Genomic DNA, 26,623 nt, shown 5'->3' with positions numbered 1-26,623 from the left:
GAAATGATTATTCTCATGTAGAATGAAATGGTGATTCCTAAAGGAAAAAAAATTGTAACAAACAAATGAATGGGATAGAGGTAGGAATGTCATTCCATTCCACCATACTAAGTAGTCCTAGTGTTTGAACACACGACTTTGCATCACCTGTATTTTTTCAGTATGTAATTTTTCTGCTCTTTCAATTGTTAAAATTTCATAGATTGAATCTGGGTATGATTTGTGCATCCACAACTTAATTTCTTTAGTTATTTCCTAACTAGACTTAACATCATCTTTTTATTACTTCCTTATAGCTGAACTAAAATTAGACCTCCGCATATATCACTCAAACATCTTTAGCCAATTTTGATTTAAACTGAACATAATTTTTTTTAAAAAAAAAACTCACAAACAAACAAAAAAAAGAAGCTTGCGAGATCATGCTCAGTTTTCCTTCTTTGTAAGATAATCAAATTCTCAATATTTATCTACTACTCCCTCCGTCCCATAAAAGATGTCACCCTTTCCTTTTTAATTTGTCCCATAAAAAATGTCACATTTCGTTTTTTGGAAAAAGTTATCTCTCACGTGAATATAAAAATTACATTTTCTCTCTTTATTAACACACAAAACAAAACCTCCTAAAATCCCGTGTCATCCCACAAGTGTGACATCTTTTGTGGGATGAAGGGAGTACCATATTTTCGTGCAAGACTTGTATGTGCACGTAGTGCACTACTCACTCTTAGTTAATTAGGTTTAATTTATATGGTAGTATTAAATTTTATAATTAAGTTTTAATTAGAATAACTAATCATTAATTAAAATATTAATCCATAATTGCATAGTCTTATGTGCTATGTTACCTATGTATAGTGAGATAGACCACACAACACTAGTTCTAAATTACGAAAGAGTTAGGGCATTAGCAATAAGACCGTTATTTATGGCCGCCGCATGTGCTGAAAATCCAGGCCTTATTGTAGAGTGTATGTTTTGCGGCCATCGACCGAAAATAGTTGCGACCGCGGCGGGTTACCAGTGTTGCGGTTGTTTTCGTGGTCTTATTGTGAGCAGTTTTCAATCGCAAAATGTGGTTCAAATTAATTAATTATTTATTTTATTATTTTTTAAAAATTTTACTCTATCCATCCAACTAAGGTTATCAATTTTTGATACAATATGAATTCACACGAAATTAATGGGTTTGGGTCAAGCATTATCGAGTTTGGGTCCTTATTGGGTGGGTTAGGTCAAGTTGGATCCGAATTATCCGATAAGAAATAAAATTATTATTTTAATTATTTTTATTACTTAAAATATATTATACCTTAATTTTATTATTTTGATTTAAATTGTGAAAAAACTTTTAATCATGTTATAACATGTTTTTAATCAAGTTTTAATCGTGTAATATCATTTTCTGGTCGTAATCGTGTCGTGTCAAGTTAATTTGTATAGTTACTTAGAGCAACTCCAAGGGGAAGGGGTAAATAAAAAAGGTATATCATGTTTATACCTTCCTAAAAGGTGTAATATACCTTCCCAAAAAATAATCAACTCTAAGCATAAAAGATATATTGAAAAGGTAAAAGGTTATTTTCTAAAATGTTAGTTTCAAGACTGCATTCTACAATAATGTAACAACAATATTTTAAATACTATCATACTATGCAGCAACAAGATGAGTTAATGGACAATTGATTCTCTACTCAAATATTTCATTTTCCAAATATTTTAGATTATAGGTGTAACATCCCAAAAATAATCTTAGACGGAATTGCTATTCGGATGAGAAAATTGATGAATTAGAGCTTTCAATGAATAATTTAATATCGGAAATAATAATAGTTTACCATATGATGTGAAACAAGGAGGTTGTGTTTTAATAAATTTCAAAAGTAGTCAGTTTAGTCTTCGACTGATTTCTTCGAAAACGTGAAGAGTACTAATTAAAGTAATGAGATATTCTTTTGTATGATTGGTATTATATAATTAAATGTTGAACTTTATATATGGATTAAAATCTTAAAGAACAAAAATATTGGATATATGATTGATTAGAGGGTTATTTTAGTAAATTCAAATGAAATGAAATATATTATCTTATTTAAAGCATAAGGCACGAAATTTTCATCATCTTGGATATGCCTCGACTTCAATATGTCTTGAAATTATGGAAAATTCTAGAAAAAGAAAAGTTACATGTGTTTATTTGAAATTATGCCACTTGTACAATTTTAAAACAATAGTGGATGCTATTTATATTTATATATATTAAAACACCATCCCCAACATATATACCCATATATACCCAAGGGGGGAGAGAGGGTGTTCGGCCTTTCCATGGACGGAGAAACTGTGAAGTTTCAATATGAGCAACATGTTCAATTTTTTCGTCGAAAGCTCGATCCGATCACGTTAATTTTAATAAATTGAGTAAGCCCAATATCTATACTATTTTTACATATTGAAATTCATTATTTATGAAGTTATACCATCTGAAACTGTTGATTAAGATGAGACTGATTTAGTATGTGAATTTATGTTTGAAAATTTGTCGAATACGTTATGTTTAGATGTCGATAGACATGTTTTGATTGCTATTTTGAAAGCTTAGAAACCTTGGCTTGATGATAATGAAATGGCCAAATGTAAGGGCTCTTTAGTTGTTGAAATTGGTTGGGTTTAGTTGGATTTTGATAGAGATATGTTATACGAGCGCAAAATTATGATTAGTAGCTTCGGTTATATTGGTAAATAATGTTAGAATATATAGTAAATGCGGATTTTAAATATCTGTAAAAAGACTTTTAATTGACCACTTTTGATGGTATCAAAATTGTGACTTCTCAAATTTAATCGGTTTTTCGATCTAAAAGTGGGTGTTACAATATGAATAATGATTCGGATGATGAATTTGATGCCATTATAACGGCCGCACAAGAGGAAGAGATGAGTCGTCGGCGGACGAGGGGCCATCGCGGTTCCAATAAGGGACATTGAGTGATTAATAGTGGCAGGCAAGAAGGTCATGAAAGACTATCGCGATTACTTTTGTGAGCATCCCGTGTATCCTGCAAACTTATTTCGTACAAGATTCCACATGAGTCGTGCTCTTTTTAGCTGAATTGTTGAAGACACGGTATCTCACAATGCGTATTTTCGCCAAAGATGTGATGCTACCGGTCTTCCCGGTTTGTCCTCTCTTCAGAAGGTCACGACAGCCACAAAGATGCTTGCCTATGGCCAACCAGCGGATTCTGTAGATGAATATGTTAGAATCGAAGAGAGTACTACATTAGTTTGTTTGAGAGAGTTCGTGAAAACAATTGTGGAGGTATATGACCCACAATACTTGAGGGCTCCAAACGGCAATGATATAGCTCAACTACTAGCACTTGGCGAACAACGTGGGTTTCCAGGTATGTTAGGAAGCATTGATTGAATGCACTAGAAGTGGAAAAATTGTCCAACTGTGTGGCAAAGTATGTATACTGGCCATTGTCAAATGACTCAACTTTATTTTACCCAAATAATACCCGCAAGTGTACGGGGTTATCGTAGCAAATAGCAAGCAAGAGTATATAGTATCCCACAGAGACAATTAAGTGTAAACTTAAGTACTATGAACAAATTTCAACTACTATCCAGACAATCAAGAATTTTGGTTTTGAAACTAACAACTACTAAAAGCATATAAATTCAGAGATTGAAATAAAGCACTTAAACAAGAGAACAAGAAGCAAGTTGTAGAGAATAATAGAGAAATATGCAGAATTCAAGGATCTGATGCACAACTCATAGTCTAACCCAACTGAAATAGATTTACCATTTAAAGTCTCCAAAATTGTTGAATCAATCACAGACTCACAATTGTAGACTAAACCCCCTCCCGAGGTGAGAAATCCGTAGATTAGGTGTAATAATTGAAGTCCCCTTCTAATTCTTAGACCTAACTCCTAACAATTTGATTAGATTAATGATCTCACTCAGAATCTCAACTCTCCCGAGTTCTATTGAATTAAGGTGTGAATTATCCCTCTTTCAAGATTAATTATTTCATCTCCCGATTACTCTAAAAAACTCTAACACTCTCAATTGGTGATCAAACAATTGTTAGGAAAAATCACAAGAATAATTCAAACAATTGCAAGAGCAAGTTAAAAACGAAGTCAATTGGATTAAAACTATGAATCAATGCATCTTCACCAAGAATTGTACATGAAAAGTTTAGCTACTCATGTACATGGCAAAAAACAAATAGAAACTAGGAAAAACAATGCAAATCATGATGCGAATTGCAATTGGTAGAGGAATTGAAGCTTGAATCTTCAATCTTCTTCCAAGAGTTCTTCCCAGAGAGAGTGTGTGCGTTTGGCGGCTCGTGTAGAATGCCAAGAATTGACCTAATTCTTTCTTCTTATTTTTCTCTTCTAAAAATCGCGTTCGCACTCAGAAAAACACCAAAATGATGACCTGGCCAGGTGGAATTAATCCACAGGAAAATCACTCGGCTGGGTGAGAGTTTCTGGAATTTCGCATGTTTTAACAGGCTACCCGGCCGGGTGGAGTTATAGGGTAATAATTCATCGACTGGGTGAGATTTTCTGGACAACGCAGTGTTCGTAAAACAACCATAACTTCTTCTACGGGACTCCAATTGAGGTGTTTAAGATACTCACGTGAAGCTCTTTCGAAGACAAAGACATTAGAGGCAGATTGGACTTCGAAATATCTAGTAAAATTGTCTCAAACCAAGGCTGCTGTATATCGACATATTTTGTACCTTTTTCTACACATTCTTAACAAAATGGTCAACATACCAACATAACAGAGAAAGATATAAACACGCCTAATAATAGACGAAATATGATCAAATTCATACAAAAACACCCTCTAAAACCATGTAAAATCCAAGTATGTCATCAAACTCCAACAATAATATAAGAAGCTGTAGCATCATCTGATCTTTGGATATGTCATGCTTTCTTTGGGATGTCAGGATCTCTTAATGACATTAATGTTTTGGATCGATCCCCTGTGTTTGACATCATTGCTTCTGGTCGTGCACCTATGGTTAATTATCAAATTAATGGGCATGATTATTTAATGGGATACTATCTTGCCGATGGTATATATCCTGGATGGGGAACATTTGTGAAAACTATATCATTTCCTCAAAGCTTAAAGCATAAACATTTTGCTCAAATGCAAGAGACAGTAAGAAAAGATGTAGAGAGGGCTTTTGGCGTGCTCCAAGCTCGCTTTGCTATTATGCGTGGGTCTGCCCATCTTTGGGATCTAGAGACACTGTCAAATATCATGAAAGCTTGTATTATAATGCATAATATGATAATTGAGGATGAAGGAGGGTTGGGTGATACTGATTTTGATGAAATCAACATAAACTCTTTTAGTCTGGTGTTACATAGAGACCTAAATGTTGCTGATGAGCTTTGGAAAAGGTTGGGTCGGATAAGAAGCAATAAAACTCATTCTCAATTGGAAGAAGATCTAATTGAGTGTTAGAAATATTGGGATGAAAATTCTCAAGCCGTGTACAAGCTGTACTCTAACTATTACAATCGAAAGGAAAATAGCAACAATAAGTGGAATGAAAATTACAACGGAAATAATAAACAAACCGAACAATAAGTCGAGTCGAGGAAAGCCCTCTTTCCGCAAGACAAATTACGCCTCGGCTAGTGCTCACGGAATGGTGAATTGTCCTCAAAGATAAAACGACTTCCTCCTAGCGTGTAGAAGCACCTCAAACCCGCTAGGCACCGACGAACTTGATAGAGTTCTGAGCATCGAGCTATGCAATGCTCCTAGAATGCACACTATGATGAAGATAGCTAGAGAGAGAAGTGAGAATTCTTGTTGTGGTGTTCAATCTCTCTACAACTCCACGCCTTTTATAGGCACCAAATGTGGACATGGAAGGTCATGAAATTAACCACCATAAACCACAAAATTAACACAATGGAGGTTAGAAGTGATGGGGTTTGGTGCCCCTTGCACAGCGGAAGACTTGTACAAAATAAATAAATCAGACGTATGATCTATTTGACCGATTATGCGATTAATCAATTCACATGTTAAACAGATAATTGCATGCTAGAACGCAAATAATTCATGCTCAAAGAAAGTAAATCTTAAAACATGAATTCTACGGTTTAGAGTTACCGATTTCGATTCTCCAAAGAATCGTCGATTGCTCGCGCCTTCTCCACGTGATGATCTTCGATACTAGACCACGGATCTTCTCTCTGGTTCCCGAACTGTATCTCGATATAAGGGTGGGCTGATCTTATCAAAATATTAGGACTCGAATAAAGAAGACAGAAAAATTCCTCACGGAGGAGGAGCTGAAATTCTCGAGAAAAACAATAAAATTTCGTCCTCCTTCAAGAATAGAAGGAACGAAAATTTCAGAAGAAATTAATGAATGATTCTGTCTCCTTTATTCTCCTATTTATATTAAGTTCCTTTTGGGCCCAGACACAGGGATCTATGGAAGGTTTTGGATATGGGCTCGCCCAATTAGCTTTTTACTAATTAAATTGAACCCACAATTTAATAGAAGCTTATATTGGAATATTACGAGCAGCCACTACAGAAGTAATATTGAACTCTCCCCATCCAAATCCGAAATTACAAGTAATCCGGGTTTCCGTTGTTTATTATTTATTTCCCGCGCTTAAGATATAAATGTCCATTAATTAATTAATGTCTGCTATGGACTTAATTAATTAATATCTTATTAATTTCAAGAGTGGACTTAGCAAGAAACATTTATTTATTATTCATAGAGTAATAAAACTCCAACTGGCCAGTTTTCCGAATAATAAAACCTTGTTCGAGCTCCTCTTGAGGACATTATCAAATGAGACTCACCTCGTGCACGTTTCAACATAATAGCAATCCTAGCACCGCTAGATATTAATCACCACTACCCAATATATCGGGATTATTGGGTTGCGAAAAACCCGCACCATTTGATAAGTCAAAGTAGTGCATAATCAATACCGTATGCTCAATGCTAACATATGTAGATTAAGAAATAACATTTTATCAAGATCTAGTCTTTCAGTAGATAGCATAAAGACACGTCTTGCTGTTAGATCCGTTCAGTGCTATACCACACTAATGTCAAATTATCTCAGTAAGGCTTAGAAATATGCGGACTGACATTGCAACCTTTCACGATAGGTAGCCAAAGCCTATCTAGGTTGTGAAATTCTTCTTTTTCTTTTGCAAAGCATTGCATAGATCTGACCGTGTTACCTTAAAGTGGACGACGCCCACAACCGGTCTACTAAGCAAAAGACTTAGACTTTGTTTACTTCTTATGCATTTAAATGTTTGTAAAACATCTTATAAATGCACAAGCAAACACAATGTAATAATAATAGTGATTCTATTCGTGCGGAACTGCTCGAATAATACTGAATCGGGTTAAAAGTGGATTATAGAGTTTTACGTATACAAGCAAGATTCTATTCGAGCGAAACTTGCTCGAAACATGCTTTTCAGTAGACCAAACCTAACAAGAAGAACATGAAAGGCCAAAGGACTTAGCCACATGAAAGGCCAAAAACCTCTTATATTAACACGTTTTCAACATTGAGCACCTATGGAAACTACATGGCATCTAAATGTTGTTGATGTCCTTTATAATGTGTTTTGTTTAGTTTTTGTTATTTGTAAAATCTCTGTTTTGGTTTAGTATTTTTTTTTATTTGTGGAACCTCTTTTTTATTGAATTTAGAACAAGCTCAAGAATTTATTTTTGTTGTTATTGTGGAATGTAATATCATATTTATGCTTAATGCCTACAAATGTTAGTTTATATAGGTTATTGGCGGCAGGTGCATGCGCCATTTTTGTACTCTACAATCCTGGCCTTAGATATACATGAATATCTTTGATCATTAGTTGTAGTCTTTGTATTAATTTGCCCTCACTCCATTTAGTGAAAATGAGAAATCTTGATGCACAAACTTGAACACTCAGAAAACTCAATCACAAAATTTAATACTTTTGTGTTTTGATGAAATGAGTAATCACCATGACCGTACAACCATATTGTTGGGCGCAAATGAAAATATAGATTAAAAATATGAAACTATTCATATAATCTCAAATGCTCGATCTAAACTAAAAGATGTAGGAGAAAGATGGCTTATCAAATGAAAATAAAGTTGACAAAGCTACACAAGAACAACTAATTTTTATTTCAAAACCCCCTCTTTTTTTATAATTTTTTGCTTAATACTCTCAAAATATGCAGCATCTTGAGGGCTCATGCTAGTAGTGTCCCGACCAATAATTTGCATCTCGTAACAAGCTTGCTGGAGATTAAGTTGTTGTTGATGTTGTAGCAGCGTTCTCTCTTGTTGTTCGGCTTTTTCTCGGTCGACTTTTTTCGTTCAAAAAATTTCGGAGTAAGAATCAAACTTACGCTCTGAACAACACTTTTTCCTTTGTTTTTTAGTAATTCTTTCATAGCTTTCCTTCACATAGGTCTATCTTGATTAATGCCGTCTTCAAGATCCAAATTTGCATCAGTGGTTGATTTTTTGTCTCTTGTTTGGCAAAGTTGCTTGCCATTTGGGACCGAGAATTAAAATTTCCCAACAATGTTGACAAGTAAATGACTTTCCCATCTGCCTCTTGTATTCCTTGTATGCATCTTGAAGCTAAAAACATGAGTATAAAAATGTTAGGCAAATATGTGGTTTAAAACTACATAATATTTACAACTTGTACAAAATTTATCCTTCCTTGTTCGTTTTGTCCACTTTGATTCAGCCGCTCGATTTGATTGTAAACTCCAACGAATTTTCCGCATTGTTTGTTAATATCTCTCCAACGCGTTTTGATTGTAGATAAACTACGTTGGGTGGAAAAACCTCCATTATCATCAATATTTTTCTATCATTTCCCCAAAATGTAGTAACATTTTGTCCGCTTCCAGTAGCTGGATCTTTGCTTGTATGAAGATACGCCGCAATCAAAAGGTGATCATCTTTACGGGTAAAACTTGAACTTCGTTGCCCTTTTTTTCGAGTTGTAGGAGAAAAAACATTTAAAGTGTAAATTTCGAAACTTGCCACAAAATCACCATAATCATCGGCTAAGTCAGCGGAATGTTCTCTTGTCATTAAATCTGTGAGAGACTCAGAATCATTGTACAAAAAATCCATCTGCAACAATTAAAAGAGATACTGTATTAAACTGTATTAAACAATAATCTAAACATAAAATATTAAATATTAACCAATATATTTATCAAATGATATAAAGTATTAAACAAATATTTGAAACATAAAAAATCCCTAAACTAATCATGTATAAAGGTGACGCCTATGCATAAACCCAATATATATACTTCATTTAACAAAAGAATGTCGTATGTTCCATAGAAGCGCAATTCTTCAGGCGAAGAACCGAAACACTACGCCAATCTCTCGAACGCAAATATGTTTCTCATATGTTCTTTTCTAGATTTGTACCTTTGATTTTCTTTTGCCTGATATTGAAAATGGATTGCTTGGCTTTGAGAGTAGAAGTGAATGAGATGAAAGTAGGGGTGTGCATTTGGTTTTTCGATTCCGAAAAACCGAATTTCCTTAAAAATCAAAATCGGACCGAACCGTAAAACCGAATAATCGAAAACCGAACTTAAAAAACCGAACTAAACCGAAAAACCGAAATTTTCAATAAAAACCGAAAAACCGAAAAAAATGTGGAGTATATATTAATATATATATATATATATATATATAATTTATTTATTTTATATATACTAATATAATATAAATATATAATATAAAATTAATAGAATATATATAATACATACTATATAAAATATATTTAAAGTATATATTATATATATGATATAATATATTTAAATTAATAGAATAAATATATATAATATTATACATTTAAAATATAATTCGGTTTTTTGGTTTTTTTTCGTCCGAACCGAACCGAAAAACCGAATCTTTTTATTTTTAAAACCGAACCAAACCGAAAAACCGAAATAACCGAACCGAATTTCAAAATTTCGGTTTGGTTCGGTTTCGGATATTCGGTTTTCGATTTTTTTGCTCACCCAATGAAAGTCTATTCTTGATGTCTTTTTATTTCAAAAATTAAGGTTAGAATTTAATGGTATTGTTTCTTGTTGGTGGAATTAATTTCATGAAACTAACAACCAATTTCAGAGAATTCAATAGACACTTAATATTATTGTTGAGATTTTGTTGCTTCTATCTCCCGCCATCATTTTATTGTTGAGATTTTGCCGCTTCTCTCTCCCTCCAATCTCAAAAACATTTTTTTTCTATTTTACCTTCTCTTTCATGGAGAGGTAAAGATAACTCCTTCTCTTTCATGGAGAGGTAAAGATAACTCCTCAGAATGGGAAAAGGTATAATACCTCCCTATTTACTTTCTCCCTTGGAGAATGTTTTTCCACCAAAAAGAGATAAATTTATCATACTTTACCTTCCCCCTTGGAATTGCTCTTAGAGCATCTCCAACAAGAAAAGATAAATGAAAGAGGTATATCATCTATTTATCTTCTCAAAAAATGAAATATATCATTCCAAAAAGTAATACTCCCTCCTTCCACAAACAATAAATCTATTGTTGTTCGGCACGGGTTTTAATGTAGAATTGGTAAAGTAAGAGAGAGGGTGAGAAAAAGTAGGTAAAGTAAGAGAGATAGGGAGAAAAAGTGAGTAAAGTATGAGAGAGGGAAGAAAAAGTGGGAAAAGTATGAGGGATAAACTTTCCATTTTTAGAAAGTGATCTATTTTTTATGGACGTCCCAAAATGACAAAAGTGATCTATTTTTTGTGGACGGAGGGAGTATATTCTAAAGGAAAAAGGTATATCATTTTAAAGAAATAAAATAATAGTACAAAATGCATTAAAAAACATAAAGTGTAATACTTTCTTATATATATCTTCCTCCTTGGAGAATGATTTTTCATGAAAAGAAGACAAATATGGTGGTTATATGATTTTACCTCTCCATTGATGGATTGATAAAGATACCTATTCAAAATGGGAAAATATATATTACCTTCTCAGATACCTTGGATAATGATTTTTCATGGAGAAAAGGTAAATATAGTAGTTATACGACTTTACCCCTCCATTTACCTATCCCCTTGGAGATGCTCTTACTAACATTAACGGTAAGGATGACCATTTTTGACATGACACGATATCCGCACGAACATGCACAAAGTTAATGGATTGAGACCCAATAAGAACACGACGATTTTAGGTATGGTTAGAGTTTGATTTTATTGGATTGAGTTGATATTTGGTTGACCTGATAGCGACTCAATCTGCACGATTCGTCAGCCCTCACAATAGATACTAATTGATCGTTTTCATAATTTGTAACTTTAATTTTGTGGGAAAAAAACAATGGAACAAAGATACATAGAGTTGTGCTCAAACAAAAAGTTTTCCGTAGGAGTGAGGGTAGAATCCTCTACCTCGAGTGCACGAAGCATCATGCAACTCATAACGGAGGCTATGCTGTCGATGGTTGCGGGCTGTTATCACATGATGGAAGCAGTTCAAATTACTAGGTCTTCAACAATATTTCACAATAATATTTAATTGGAAATTTGAATTTTCCAATACATAGATATAGGGGTGGAATTGTTTGTTTAATTTTCGATTTGAATCTGCTTGTTTTTATTTTATAGATCGCTTTGAAATATCGAAACGTGGATTTGGTAATGTGTGTTGATATCTCAGATATCAAGAGATTATAAGGAAATAAAAGTACCATTTTATATCCCAACATTTGCTGTTTAGTCAAGAGGTAAGTCGTTTAAATTAGGGCTGTCAAATTTTGACACGACACAAATCTGCACGAAATTAATGATTTGAATTAAGTCTTATTGGATTAATGTCCTTATCAGGTTGACATGTTATGAATTAGACATTTCAGGTTAGATGTAGGTTGGATACGGATAACCTATTAAGAAATATTATTATATTTTTACTATATTTTTTAAAAGAAATATGTTTTATTTTATTGCTTTAATATCTTGTAATTCAGGTTAAATAGTGTAAATAGATATTTATTGTGTAAATCAGGTTTAAAATTCAGATTTTATCATGTAATATCAAGTTCGGGTTTGGGTGCAGGTCGTGTTTGGGTTTGAAGTTAGCAGGTCGGATTCGTGTTCGGGTTCATATTAGGTTTTATTAGGTTGTGTTGGTATTAAGTTGACCCGATAACGAACCAACCAACACGATTTGCCACCCTAAAGCCAACTAAGTTGAGACATTTCTTTTGAGTAAGAATATTAAGAAATTGTGTTAAATGGATTAGATAAAGACAAAATAAAATTGGAGAGAGAATGAAGTACGAGAGGAGAGTAAAAAGTAGGAGAGAATGAAGTATGATAGATAATGGAGATAAGATAATTTATTATTTGCCAAAGAAGAAAATGACTTAATCTAGTTGAGACATCATGAAAAGAAATACGACCCAACTTAGTTAGGATTGATGAAGTACATTATTCTGTATCTAAATATCTCCATTCCTTTTTTTTACTCCCCCCGTCCACAAAAAAATAGAACACATTTATCATTTTTGGCTTCTTAAAAAAATAAAGCACATTCATTTATGGATAGTTTTCAACAAATAATAACCCTACACATCATTACACTAAGGGCATGTTTGATAAGTTAGTAATACCAAGATAGAAAATTATATATGGACATTTCTAATTGTTTGATATCATAGTTAAGCTTAACTCAAAGCCCAATATAAGACCAGGGCCCTATCTAATCTTACCAAAATTATAACATTAACCTTGTTTATGTATCTCACCAATTTGTCAAGTTAAGCCATGTTATTTAATATACAATATAAATTTAGATAATTTATCTATCAAACAACAACGGAAAAAAAATCATATCTTTGCATATCTTGACATGAAGCCCGTATTTCTTATCTTGTTTTACATATCTTCTCATATCCCATCTTTTGTATCAAACGAATCCTAAAGGTGTTCGCTGTATGTGATATAGCCAGAAATGGACCTTTTTCTGCTCCAATTCTTATGTTCGCTTTATTATAGATAAAATTCTACACGACCCTAGAAAACAAGCAGGCCTGCACTGTTTAGATCAGAAATAGCCAAAAACAAATCTTTGGTGGGAGGTGGTTTTCAAATATGGAAAAATTATTTACACCAAGAAATGGTGGCTAAGTTACAGCTGTACCCCTCACCTTCCATCTCCCCTTCTTTTACCACATTCACAAATCAATTGAACTCTAATCAAAACCCACGCACGCCCCAGCTTCGACGGCGCTGTGGAGAAGTGAGGAAGAGATAGAGAAGAACGTTGAGTGCTGGGGGCGAGGTGGAAGAGTGAGGGAGTGGGAGACTGACGAAGGCAGCGGCGCAGCGGCAAGACTAGTGGTTGTGAGATGTTAGTGCAGTGGATGAGAGAGAGTCCGAATAGAAGAGGGAGAGGAGATAAGTCGGGCAGCATCGGCGGGGAGACCAGGCGAATGACAAGTCACTCGATTCAAGGACTGACGGTGCTGAATCGAAGCCGAGAGGGAGATGGCAGACCCGAGCGACTGGACGACTGGACAACATTTGCGATTAGTTTGCTGTGGAATCTGGGTTTATCAGAGATTCCACAGTGTCGTCGAATTCCTACCCCATCAGCGTTGCCCTCAGCCTTTCTCCTCACCGTCTCCATCACAGCGCCGTCGATGGACAACAACCGACTCTCCACTCTTCTCTCTCCATTCAGCTCTCCCTGTCGAACTCCGTCTGTTCTTGCCATCTCCAAATTCAGCATTGTCGCCACCTCTGTCACCGTCTGCCGAGGCCGATCGCCATGCCTCAGGGTCATTTTCGTCAGAAGACGTAAAACGGAATAAATAAATAAATTGTTTACAGCCAAAACTGGGTTTAAATCTAAAACACCGAACACCTGTTTTTAATTTCAATTATGTGGGCCCCATCCAAATAAATCAGATCCAGATTTATATCTCTTTGTTCCATAACAGATCACACGAACACCTCCTCACACTATTTCACTTACTTTTTCTCCTTCTCTCTTACTTTTCTCTCTTACTTTACCAATTCTACATTAAAATCCGTGTCATACACCAATTGTTCTATTTTTTATGGACGGAAGGAGTATTTATAGGTGCTTAACGATGATGTTTAGTGTAGAAATATTAATAAATAATTTTTTTTTTATCATCATAGCTATTTTAATCTATGTTACTATTATTTTCTAAATTGAAGATTAAAAGGGCAAAAATATAAAAAAAAATCCTATGATTAATTTTGGGGATGATTTTGGACTGTGTTATTATAGGTGGTGTAGCTAATTTGAAAAGTGTAGAGGGAAAATAAATTGTGATCTGTGACTAATTTTGTGGCTGGTTTATGACACATTACTGCTAATGCGCCCTAAAACACTGAAATTTATTTGTTCAGAAAATATAATTGGGATTTTGTGACAGGGGTAATAATATGGATTATGTAAACAATTTAAAAAATCTCTGAAAATTGGGTGTAGCAAATTAAATTACGATTATAGGTATCCTAAGGTGGATTTAGTTATGTATTGATATTTTTGCAATTTGTATACGAATTTTGACAATACTTACAGAATACATACATGCTTGCGCGCACTTCATTTCATCCACCACCGCCGTCTCCGCCTCCCACATGCGAATTGGCCTTCGCTTCTGCTATATCTCCGTGATCGCCGCAGCAACCAACCTCCGCAACACCCTAGGCCGCCGCCCCCAGACTGACGCCGTTTTTGGGGGCCTGCTGCCCCCTGACATCTGTTATTTTCGCTAGGGTTCTTCTGATTGTTCCGTCGTCAATTGCTTGCTCAACTATAGGGGCGAAATAAGTTGGAATTGGAGGGTCATGGCTCCGGGGCGCAGGCGCGGAGCCAAGGGGGTTAAGTCGAAGAACGACTTGGGTTTGGGCGATCTCGTCCTCGCCAAAGTTAAGGGTTTCCCCGCTTGGCCTGCCAAGGTACATTCTTGTTCACTTTGTTGCTTTGCTCGGCGCTGTTTTCTTCGCCCGCTTTCGCTTGATTTGTCGTGGAGTAATTATCGGCTACCTCGAGTATTCAAATTTTCTTCTATTGGAATCTCAATTTGTTTGGTTGCCATTGACTTAGTCTTCTTCACTCTCTGGAGTTGCATTTAGTTGCTATGTTTGATTGAAACTAGCCTTCACTCTCGAGAATCTTACATCTTGAACTCTTAGTACACGATGAATCCGATGTTGCTCATATGTAGGTCTTTGGGATTTCGGTCAATTATGATCAATTGTCATGGATATGCTATTTTCATGTATATATTTGCTGAGCAGGCGCATATGTGTCTTTACACATTTAGTTCCAAAGCCACATGTATTAGTACACTAGTGTCAAGGTTTTATTAGTTTCCTTACAGATTTGGTTAAAGGCAAACAAAACATCAATATTAATATTGGCAGTTACGATATCTGAATTTGGTGCTGCTTATATTGCTTTTCCATTCTTTGTTGGCCTTGGTTAGCTTAACTTGGCTAAATGATGGTAATTGTGCTTGTTCCTTATTAATTCTGTTTTACCTTATGTGAATTGTTCACTGATGAGCTTCAAAGTTCAGATCAGCCGACCTGAAGACTGGCAGCGTGCTCCCGATCCTAAAAAGTGCTTTGTCCAGTTCTTTGGTACAGCAGAAATGTGAGTACTTCCTCTCTATGTTTTCACTTACTTGTACTAGTGGTAAAGGGACTTGGTTGGCGTTAGTTATATGTGCTCAGAGCCTTTCATAGCCTGCTAAGAACATAAAGAAAGCTGTTACCACTTGAGAGGAGTACAAAGTTCCTGATACCCTTTTTATGTTGTTATGGTGCTTTGAAAAATACTATTGTCTATTCTTTTCAATTTCACCATAGACGACAAAAATGTAAAAATAAAATATGTAGAATAACAGGTTAGCTCCTATCTCCTTGCTTCATGCTTGAAATGGCTTCCCATCCTGCCTTGATAAACTTTTGTAAGCATGAAGTTGGAAAACTTATGCTTTATGTCCTGGAAGTAGGTCTTTTACTTGGCAGGCCGCAGGTGCATAAATGTCATTCATAAGAAATTGTACTCATGACATTTTGTGTTGGCACATCTCTCATATTGCTGAATTTCTGTTAACATCAGTATCACTAAAATTCAGTAGACTCCTATAGTTATCTTAGTATTTTAAAGTGTATACGTACTACTTCAAAAGACGACAGATGCATAGAATTAGACAGTGCGCTTGTAGAAACTAGAAACTCAGCTTTCATATGATATTAAGCCTACCCCGCAAGTAAATTAGAGAATTATTGAAAGTACCGTGTGTTCTTTTATACTGTTGGAAAGTCATGTACCTAATAAAATTACTTTATCTTGGTGGCCCACTTTTATGTAGGATGTACAAAATTTACGTTTTGCACAAATCTTTTGATTTACTGCGTTATGTTTGTATATCTACTTGCTATATCACTCGCAGGAAACAATTGATTTAAAGTCAATGTCTCATGGAACTACTAATTATCTTTAGAACATGGTACAGATTCGTTGAAAAACATTAAAGCCAAATTAGTTAATGATTAAGACGAGGGTACAAAACTATAAATAATCACCATCTTCTATCTGATGAAAGAAAGCATGGTCTAAGTAATTTGCTTTCACATACTCCTTTTACTTTTGGATAATTTATTGTGTTTGTGGCTAGAAACCTATAATATGTCCATGAAGGAACACATAACTGGGTTTTTGAATTCATTAATGCGGATGTGGAAGCATCTCATTATAAGAAAGTTGGTACTGATGGTTAATTATCTTCAATGGGGAAAGTTCCTGAGTTATTGCAATAATATGTATGGAATTATGGGTGTGGTTTGCATATTCACTTCATTACTTGGACTTAAATGTGATCTGATATGTTCTGATATGTGTTTCGTGAAGACATTTACTTGACTTAAAAAATTGCAGCAGAAGAACACTCAAGAAAGGCCAAAGGGATTTTACCCATTTTTTGAAGGGATATCATATAATGCTATTTCTTTGTTCATTCAGTTTTGCTCGTAATTGTACTTTATACTGGATAGGGAATAACAAAGATGGTTTTCTAAAATAGTTTAATTTTAATTTTTTCCTGGTTTTTCTCCGGCAATAGAGCTTTTGTTGCTCCTGTGGATATTCAAGTATTCACCAATGAAGCGAAAAATAAATTGTCAGCTCGATGCCAGGGTAAGACTGTTAAATACTTTGCCCAAGCGGTGAAGGAAATATGTGAAGAATTTGAAGAGTTGCAGCGAAAAAGAAGTGATGTTGGAGATGATAACAGTATACAAACTCATCCACCTGAGGCACATTCTGTTGATCCAATGGTAGAAGAGGCATTGGATATTAATCAAAACAATGGGATTGCGCCAGAATGCAAGTTGGAGACTAAAGAGTATGATGATCCGGGCTCTGGCTTAGAGCATTGTCTGCACAAGCAAGATGCGGTGGAATGTCAAGATGTAAAGCCTTATTTGTCCGACGACATGAATTGTAGGTGGTCCCCTCCTGTATCTTTGCGGGAGAGCAATAAGATCTCTTCAAACAACAATGCTTCAAAGGATTCACTATCTGTTTCTAGCCCTTCACACCATTTTCTTAAGAAGGAAGATCCTCTTGATAAAAGTGTAAAAGGCAGATCAACTGATGGTAGCCAGAATAAATTGACAAATGGACACAGACCAAAGCTGGCTATGGGGTCAAAGAAAAAATCTCCGGGTGCAGTACATAGAAGTGGTGGATCGGCTGTTTCTCATGATCATAAAGGAGATGCGATGAGAAGAAAATTTGTTTCAGGTGAGGGCATGAAACTTTCATCACCTGATATCCCAAAATTACGATCAGATATTATTAGTCAGAAGAAGGAAAAGCTGTTGGTGAAAGAAAAAAGGCAATCTGAGGCATTACATGATGGTCAACAGGATGCTAAAGTAAATTTTGAGTCACATAGTGATACTATTACCTGGAAAAAGATTAAGTTCCAGCATGGCAATGAAAAGAAAGGGTCTCATACAAATGAAGTATCATCTCCTACCAAAATCTCAAAAATTGCTGATTCTAGAGGTCTTAATGTTCTTGTTGACAAAATGCCTAGCAAAGAGCCTAAAAGGTTTACATCAGTCGGGAAGGCTGAGGTCTTCCAGTCCATTAGACCTCCAATTATTAGTAACTCTGAATCTGACAACGATCTCCCCCCAATAAAGCGCCATCGCCCGGAACCAGAAACAATGTGTGCATCTGCCTTGATATCTGAAAATAGATTGGAAACTTTTGTGTCAGACAAGACTGACAAAGTACTTTCTAGCGAAGTCATATCTCCAGTTGTGCAGTTACCGATGAAACGTAGATCTGTCTGCATATATGATGATGATGATGATGATGAGTTGCCTAAAACTCCAGTTCACGGAGGAACTACTAGTAAGGTGTCTGTACCACGCCTATCAGATACAAAAAGGAAATCTGTAACACATGGTGAGAAATTTGTCCATGATCTCCAGGTTTTAAGAAATTCAGGAGAAGTTGAAAATGGGTTAAAAGATCAGGTACAGTATAATGGAGTTATGAAGAAGCTGCTATCTCCAGCTGCTCAACAGGTTACAGAGAAGAGGACGCGAGATTCATCAGCACATGTATCTCCTAGTCCACAGCAGATGAACTCTGAGAAATCAGCCCCAATGGAGGTTAAACCAGTTTCAGTTTCTCCTAAAAGGCCCCCCCAGTCTGTTGGTGGTGGGAGAGTGTCAGGAGAACTGGAAAGCAAGCAACCCAACAAGGCACCTAGTAGTGATTTTAGGCAAAAAACTCCAGCAGGAGACAACAAGAATGCAGCATCGTCTGATAGGTCAAACTTATTTCCTAATCAATTGCTAAGTGAAAGAAGCAAGCAACCTTCTTCTGGAGAGAGAAAGAAAACTACTCCGAAATCAGGTTCCCGGATCAATGACTCTGTGGTTGGGGCTTCAAAGGAAAACATCACGTCAATTAAGGAAAGGTAAAGAAAAACGCTTGATATTATGGGGACTAGTATTTGTGTTTCTTTCTTTCTTAAGCTTTATTTTCCATTTCTCAGGCTGAATGCGAGCAAAGACCACAAAACAGGTCACACAGTTGACTCAAAAACATCAGACTCCGTCATGTCAATGAAAAATCTTATTGCTGCTGCTCAGGCGAGAAAGAAACAGACGCACTTTCAAAATACCAATGGAAACCCTTTTCTTTTTTCTATTTCTGACATTGAGATGGCTGGACGGGGACCAAGTCCTGCGCCTGCTGCTTTGGTGTATGAAGCAAGGAATACACTCCAACTGGATATTTTAGGAGGTCATCCGATTTCTCCTTCTGCCAATCTCCATCAAGTCCAATCTAGTCATCAACATGAGAATGATGAGCTTGAGGAGAGGAGGGTAAGCTCTGGTCATCCAGGCACTGGGAGCTCTCTAAGTGGGGGTACTGAGGCAGCTGTTGCTCGTGATACCTTTGAAGGGATGATAGAGACACTGTCAAGGACCAAAGAGAGTATTGCACGTGCAACTAGACTGGCAATTGATTGTGCAAAGTATGGACTCGCCAATGAGGTAGCTAACTGGCACATGATCGTTTCATTCCAATTAAAATGGTATGGTATAGAATAATTTAGAGGTGCACTTAGTAGCTGTAGGTGGTTTCACTTTTTGGCTTAGGTGTTCTGATATTTGATGGAAGACCTAATTACTATAGTTAGCTGACTCCTTTTTTCTTTTTCCGTACTGTAAATTAGGATTTCTAGTTCGTCATGATTATTCTTTTAGGTTGTGTCCGGATTGAAGGATTTGATATATATAGATTAGAAAAATTCACTCAGCTTTAAAGAAGATTCCAACCGCGCCAAATTCACCAAAAAGTTAGTTTACAATAGGATTTTATGTATTTAAAATCTATATGAAACAACCACCAATGTATTTAAAATCCGTAGTTGAACTGAAATGTTTTCCCCCCTATTAGACAATTTTAAGTTGGGTAATCTTGATTTTAGGTACTTTGCCTTTGACTTGTGCTTAGTTACTGAATGTTCATGAATGCCTTTTCTACATCATTAATTTACTTGTTATATATTCCTTGGAAACAGAAATTCTGAAATCTGATTCTCATGCAGGTTGTGGAACTTCTTATACAGAAGTTAGAAAATGAGCCAAGTTTACATCGCCGAGTGGATCTGTTTTTCCTTGTTGACTCAATAACCCAATGCTCTCACACCCAGAGAGGTACAGGAAGTTCAAAATTAAACTGTTCACACAGAATACTCTCACTAGTACACAGAGACACAGGGGGACCAAAAAGAGAAATGAATTGTTTAGTATGTGGATGCTTTAACCGGGGTTTGGGACTTGGATCATTTCTTTACAATGATGCCCTCTAAAATATCTAGTCTATCTTTATTCCCATTGTCTTCTTATTCCCCAACTTACCCTGCTCCAGCCCTACATCAAAATAAAGTTATGCAGCCGCTTTTGCTTTACATCACACTCATCACTATCCCGATGGGTTTCTTTCTGATGAACCTGTCTTCGACTAAATCCTCTTCATGAAATGCAGGGGCCTCATACGTCTCTACTGTTCAAGCTGCGTTGCCCCGCCTCGTTGGAGCTGCTGCTCCTGCTGGTGCTGGTGCTCAGGAAAATCGACGTCAGTGTCGGAAGGTGACTATACTGTACCTAAAAGTGAGTCGTCAGACTTTGTTACAAAGTACTGAGTATCCTCTTTCAGGTCTTGCGATTGTGGCTCGAGAGGAAAATCTTGCCAGAATCCATTCTTCGTCGCTACATGGATGACTTTGGAGTGGTAAATGATGATACATCAATCCCACTAAGACGTCCTTCCCGAGCTGAACGATCTATTGATGATCCTATTAGAGAAATGGAAGGCATGGTTGTTGATGAATATGGAAGGTCTATAATTTACTAGTTGCTCTTTTAAGTAATGTTTGTTTTTTTTTTGTTTTGTTTTTACTTTCTAATTGTTTTTCTATCATGTCATGGTTATTATACAGATTATAAGTAGCTTTGGCATTTCCTGACTCTTAAGCACATGCCTAAGCACTAATTGAATGTTGTGGTGGTTAGTGTTGCTAGGCATGTTTTATAAACTGCTTGCAGTCAGGACTCTGGTTTATACGTCGTTTACACTGTTATGCAACATTAGGCTTTTATTTCATAGTCTCAACATGGAACAACTCATGGTTTTCCCAACATTTAATACACTAAAAATTTAAAGAAAAAGTAGAATGTAGATTTTTTTATTCTTTCTCTTATTTTTTGTTTTGCTGTTTTACCCTGTGATACTTTGACAACTATTCTGACATTGTCTGCAAAACCGGTATAAGTTATTACTTATTTAACTTGTGACTTGAGTTGGAAACATAAATTTAAACCTCTGATGTATAACCTGATTACTGTGATAACAATATCTGATTTGGAATCTGTATAACAGGATCTGAATGGGTCAGTCTACATCTCATACTTTGCGAACTTTATATTTTCAGAGATCTCATATGCCTGCATCTTGTGTTTTGTGTTGGTTTCAGCAATGCTATGTTTCAGTTACCTGGATTTCTGTCAGCAAGTGTGTTCGAAGAAGAGGAAGATGAGGATGCTTCTGATACGAGTTTACGCCTGAAAGATGATGGTGCATCACCTTCCAAGGATGCACCTGCTACAGGCAGAGATCATGAGAACCATTCTGTTACTCCTAGTGATAGGCGCCATTGCATATTGGAGGAAGTTGATGGTGAGCTTGAAATGGAAGATGTTTCTGGACACCAAAAGGATGAGAGAACAACGATGACTAATGACACTATTGAGCTCGCTTCATTGGAGCTCAAACCAGATAGTGGCCGTGAATCTTCTTCAAACACCTCCACCGAGTGGCTTCCTTCTCCAGAGGGGTCTCCTCCATTACCACCTGGATCTCCACCTATGACTCCACTGTTGCCATCTTCACCACCTCCATCATCACCACCTCCACCTCCACCTGCACTTCCATATTCTCCCCCACCTCCACCTCCACCACCCACCATAGTCCAACATCCTTTTCCACAACCACCTGCTGAACTACCTCAGCCACCTGTTGATTCACCTCAGCCACCTGTTGGTCCTGCACCACAAGCTGGTCCAACTCCACCTGTTGGACCTTCACTAAGACCTGCTGATCCTTCTCCTATTGGCCCTCCACTGAGACCTGCCGGTCCTTCTCCACCAGTTGGACCTCCCCCACATCTTCATCCTCCACCACCTCTTGGACCTCATCCTCCACCTTTTGGTCCTCCGCCCCATCTGGGTCCTGTGCCACTAATTTCCCAGCAAATATTTCCGTCTCAGCCTCCACTGGTTTCCCACAACAAGACTCCACTTCCATCACTGCCACTTTCTCCACGATCATCTTATCGACCTCATCCTTTACCACGTGAAGTTAGTGCCACACCCACTGTAAGTATTCTAGCTTTACTAGTCCAAATGTATGTGAATTTGTATGTAGACCATTGTTTTCATTTTGAATATGAAGGATCAAACTTGTGGATTTTAGGGAAATCAACAGACCAATATGGTTTCTACTATTCATGGGTCTCATATGGATGCATCTGTTAGAGGGGAAGTACCACCACAACAATCATCTTGTTTTCCTCCTTCTGGGATCAGCAATGCACGAGAACATGCAGGCTATAATTCGTCTAGGCATGTGGAATATGGAGAGGATGATACTTATATGAATCCCCAAGCTTCACAGCATAGGCAGCAGTATCCGCCTGGTAGTGTGCCTTTCGCACAAAGGCCTGTGCATCCTGAACTCCCATCTCAACGACCACCTAACCATTTCCCCTATCCAAACTCAGCTCAACAACCTCAGTACCCCTCTTATTCATTACCAAACTTTGCCGATAATCCAAGGAGATATATAGCTGATGAGCAATGGCGGAAGCAAGGAAATGACTTCATTGTGGATCATCCCCGTGGTGGGTGGATGCCAGGAGGAAGGTCATGTTCTGGTCCATCTTATTCCCAAGAAGGTGCGATTTATTACTATTGTTGTTTCTAATGCCAAATCAACTGTTTTTAGTTAGGATTTCTTTATGTGCTCTTATGCATATTTTGAAGTATTTTATGGAGTATAATTTTTATGTCTTCACTGATGCTTCTAGTATAACTTGCTTAGTGAAACATAAGGTAGATGGTTTCTGTATAAAATAAAGTACTAGTCTCGGCTTTTAAACCAGTTCAGCCAGTATTGTATTATTCAAGCATTGCTATTGAAATATACATGCTGTCTGTTGCTGGTGACTAAATCAAATCCCACGTGAGCACCAGGTGCATGATATGCGTTGTGTGTGGTCATTGGTCAACTGTGCTTGGTAGGTGTTTGATACTGTAAATATATAGAATGTTTTAGGAATGCTCCTTCCCTCCCAAAATCGTAGTCCCCTTCCCTGAATTTCCTGACCACCGTTGGTGTGTACACACACCGTGGGGGGTTTTGTAGTGAACTATCTCGATATGGATTTCAGAAGCACTTGCTTGTTTCCTGTTGCATGCCACAGATCACCCTACCCCCCCAAATAAATAAATAAATGATGATGATGATGATAATAATAACATTAATAAATAAATGAATGAATAAAATCTTGTGGAAAATGCATATATACGTCATACATGAGGGCATCACAATGCTTACCCATTCAGTAAGAAATGGGTTGGATCTTGGTTCTGATGCTATGTAGCACAAGAACATAGTGGTGAGAACACGTTCTATAAACATTAATAAGGTGTCATGTCTTGAAGGTTACCATGAAAGGCCTCCTTCTAGTACCATAAATTATCAGCACTCTGCCCCAAATAGTCTACCTTCGTCTGGTCAAATGCCAGGTGATCTTTTTTCTGCATACAACATTACTTTTATTTGTTATCACTTTTACTTGTGGTTACAATGATTCTGTATGTTATGTTAGTATAATTTGTTGCTATGATTTTTTAGTTCATGGTGTTCCCATGATGCTGCCTAGACCGAACATGTCTTCCGTCAACTGGAGGCCAGCATAGACTTATTCCGACTCAAATTTTGTGGTAAGCTTTTGCACATTTTCTTAGCTTATTATCTATTAAATGGGACAGCATCATCATCTTTACACTATTATGTAAGAATAATTTCTTTGTTGGGACTACTTATCTAATATATATAACTAATTATTTGGTTTGGAAAAGATCTCTTGTTGAACTGCTACTGTGGAGAGAGAGAGAGAGAGAGAGAGAGAGGATGCTGAATTGCTTAAACTAGCTTTTATTTCAGCACATGATGCCAAAATAATACAGTACCCATGCAGACTATCGTGTCGTTTGAAGTCTGGCAAATGGAAGTATGTTTAAATTGATTGAAATCCAACAGCACAGAAAGATGCATGCATCATCCTGGAAAATTCTCGAATGGGCAAAGGATAGAGAACTATTGTTGCTGGAGTAAGTACTATAGTTTTTAGCCACACCATCAGCTGAAAATTTATGGTATCATAGAAGAAGATTTACTGAAGTTACAGGCGAAATAAGTGGATTTGATGAACTAAACATACAGATTGATCTTGTTAGCTGGTTCGTGTGTACTGTACTTGCAAATCCGAAGAGTATTTATATGAATCCTGGAAATTGAGTATTACTGTCCAATGTCCTTACAAATAAATGGATTTTGATCTCGTTTCTGTTTCCGAAATATCTTGTCCCTTTCTGTGAAAGCCAAAAGGCTAATTGGTGTGCTGTCAAATGGCAGTTTTAGTTCTCTTCATATTTGCCTGCCATAAGTTTTGAACATTTTCACATCCCATTTAGTAAAAAAAATACAAGTATGTTGAGCATGCATACACAGAAACTCTTCACAACTGTTCATGTCTTAATCTTAAACAACCAGTTTAAAGCTAGTTACTTGTCTACCAGATTTTTCAGGTTATGCATTTGCGAGGAGTATGGACTTTAATATGCTCCAACAGAGAGGTTGCTTTCGATCAGGATAGAATTGAATTGGTGGGAAGTTGTTGGAAACCTTCTCGGGATTTTATACTAGAAAATTGCCTGACAAAAAGCATTCGAGGGTGCACAACTAATCTGTAAGCCCTTTTTTGCTTGCTATACCAATGCTTGTAATTATACAATACATCTCATGAAGTAAGTTAGTGGCTAGTACAGTTAAAAAAAAGCCTGCTAATTCTGTCATTTTTTCCAACAACTGCATTTCTAATCTCTTTCATGGAGATCTTAAGTGCATCAGTGCATGTATTCATTGTTTTTGATGTACATGTGCATTCCAAGTAGATCACATCCAACATTCACTTTGTAAATATTACATATCATGTCTTTGTTGCATACTACATCTATTTGACACAAGTTTTATGACATGAGCATTCTTTTAGTCGCATTCTTATTGGTCTCCGCCTCTGTCTTTGGATGCGCTTCAAACTTCTTTCTTTCATAGATATAATAGATTAAGATTCAAACTCATCTGTGATCTTCGATTTTGCTGGATATGCTTTCTGCAATGCATCTTGTACATGAATAGTAGATCGATATAATCATTCTGTTATCATTTTTTCTGGTTTTTTACGGTTTTAAGTATGCTCCCATCTTCATTTTTGATATGTGAATGTTCCCATCTTCATTTTTTGATATGTGAATGCAATGATGTAACATAAATATTAACTTTATACATTCTGATAAGTAAAACGTAGGTTATTGGAAAAAATATTATTCCTCCATTTGCATATACGACGTGCGATCAATCATTATTGTTGCAGCAAAACAAAAGTGGTTAAGGAGAAATTCAGAATAGTGGTTTATAACTACGACATCATATGCCTGTGTATACATCTTGTGAATTTATCTTTTGATTCTCGAATCTCGTTGACTCAGCATTATTTATTAAGGTTGAAATGTTAAGAAGACAATCTCAACTGTTTGTAGATGCTGCCATTAAATTCAAAGTAATTTGAATGATTATGTTAGGCATAATATTTGCACATCCTTGAAAAAACTGTAATCCATTTTGTAAAGTCAGGTTGTATTTAATGCGCATGGTCATTCTTCTCGATTGCATAATTGCTTTTATGCTTATCAGATAATAATGATAAAATTGTTAAATTGTACTATAAACTGAATCAAGATTTATCCAGTTTTAAAGCATAGTAGTATTACATAAGTGAAACACCGTATTAGTTAGAGAATTTCAATATTCCTATTTTTATTTGGTTCTTTAATTGAGCAATGGTTCAAACTTCAAATTTTTATTCTTTTTTTTTTAGTTTTTATAAATTAAAATACTTGTATTATTACACTTCAGTCTCATGTAGTCAGCCTTCTCATCTAAATTCGTACAAGTAAGCATTACTCATTAAAAGTAAGGGTAAACCGCCAAAAAATTCATTAGGTTTGATCAAATGTTGGTGGGTGCAAATGAAAGCGGCAGTGTGTAGGAGTGTGTAGGAGGAAGAGGCGACGGCGGC

General features: G+C 36.3%; 1 protein-coding gene and 1 long non-coding RNA gene across 8 annotated transcripts; both read left to right on the top strand.

Moving 5' to 3' along the window:
• The first annotated feature begins 2,291 nt into the window (after positions 1-2,291).
• Positions 2,292-3,640, top strand: LOC125208012. The gene is made up of 2 exons (XR_007174044.1): positions 2,292-2,421; positions 2,930-3,640. It is a non-coding gene; the product is annotated as an uncharacterized LOC125208012 (long non-coding RNA).
• Positions 3,641-14,664: 11,024 nt separating this feature from the next.
• Positions 14,665-25,713, top strand: LOC125203394 (ENHANCER OF AG-4 protein 2-like). 7 transcript variants are annotated; one of them, XR_007173356.1, is made up of 13 exons: positions 14,668-15,056; positions 15,680-15,756; positions 17,231-19,108; positions 19,187-19,691; positions 20,249-20,357; positions 20,689-20,792; positions 20,860-21,041; positions 21,677-22,577; positions 22,675-23,155; positions 23,925-24,008; positions 24,118-24,206; positions 24,464-24,596; positions 25,074-25,713. XR_007173356.1 is itself a non-coding variant. In XM_048101728.1 (12 exons), exons 1-11 carry the CDS (start codon positions 14,946-14,948, stop codon positions 24,180-24,182), a joined length of 4,497 nt encoding a protein of 1,498 aa, XP_047957685.1. In that variant the 5' UTR covers positions 14,668-14,945; the 3' UTR covers positions 24,183-24,206; positions 25,074-25,713. The 7 variants fall into 7 exon arrangements, 3 of the variants coding, with proteins under 3 accessions (XP_047957686.1, XP_047957685.1, XP_047957684.1); XR_007173354.1 differs by having other exon boundaries at positions 25,065-25,713; XR_007173355.1 differs by having other exon boundaries at positions 24,453-24,596; positions 25,065-25,713.
• The last annotated feature ends 910 nt before the right edge of the window (positions 25,714-26,623 follow it).

The sequence above is a fragment of the Salvia hispanica genome, chromosome 2 (assembly GCF_023119035.1).
Source record: "Salvia hispanica cultivar TCC Black 2014 chromosome 2, UniMelb_Shisp_WGS_1.0, whole genome shotgun sequence".
Classification (NCBI taxonomy): Eukaryota; Viridiplantae; Streptophyta; class Magnoliopsida; order Lamiales; family Lamiaceae; genus Salvia; species Salvia hispanica.
The sequence above is the reverse complement of the archived record's forward strand: the minus strand, read 5'-3'. Positions and strand labels throughout refer to the sequence as shown.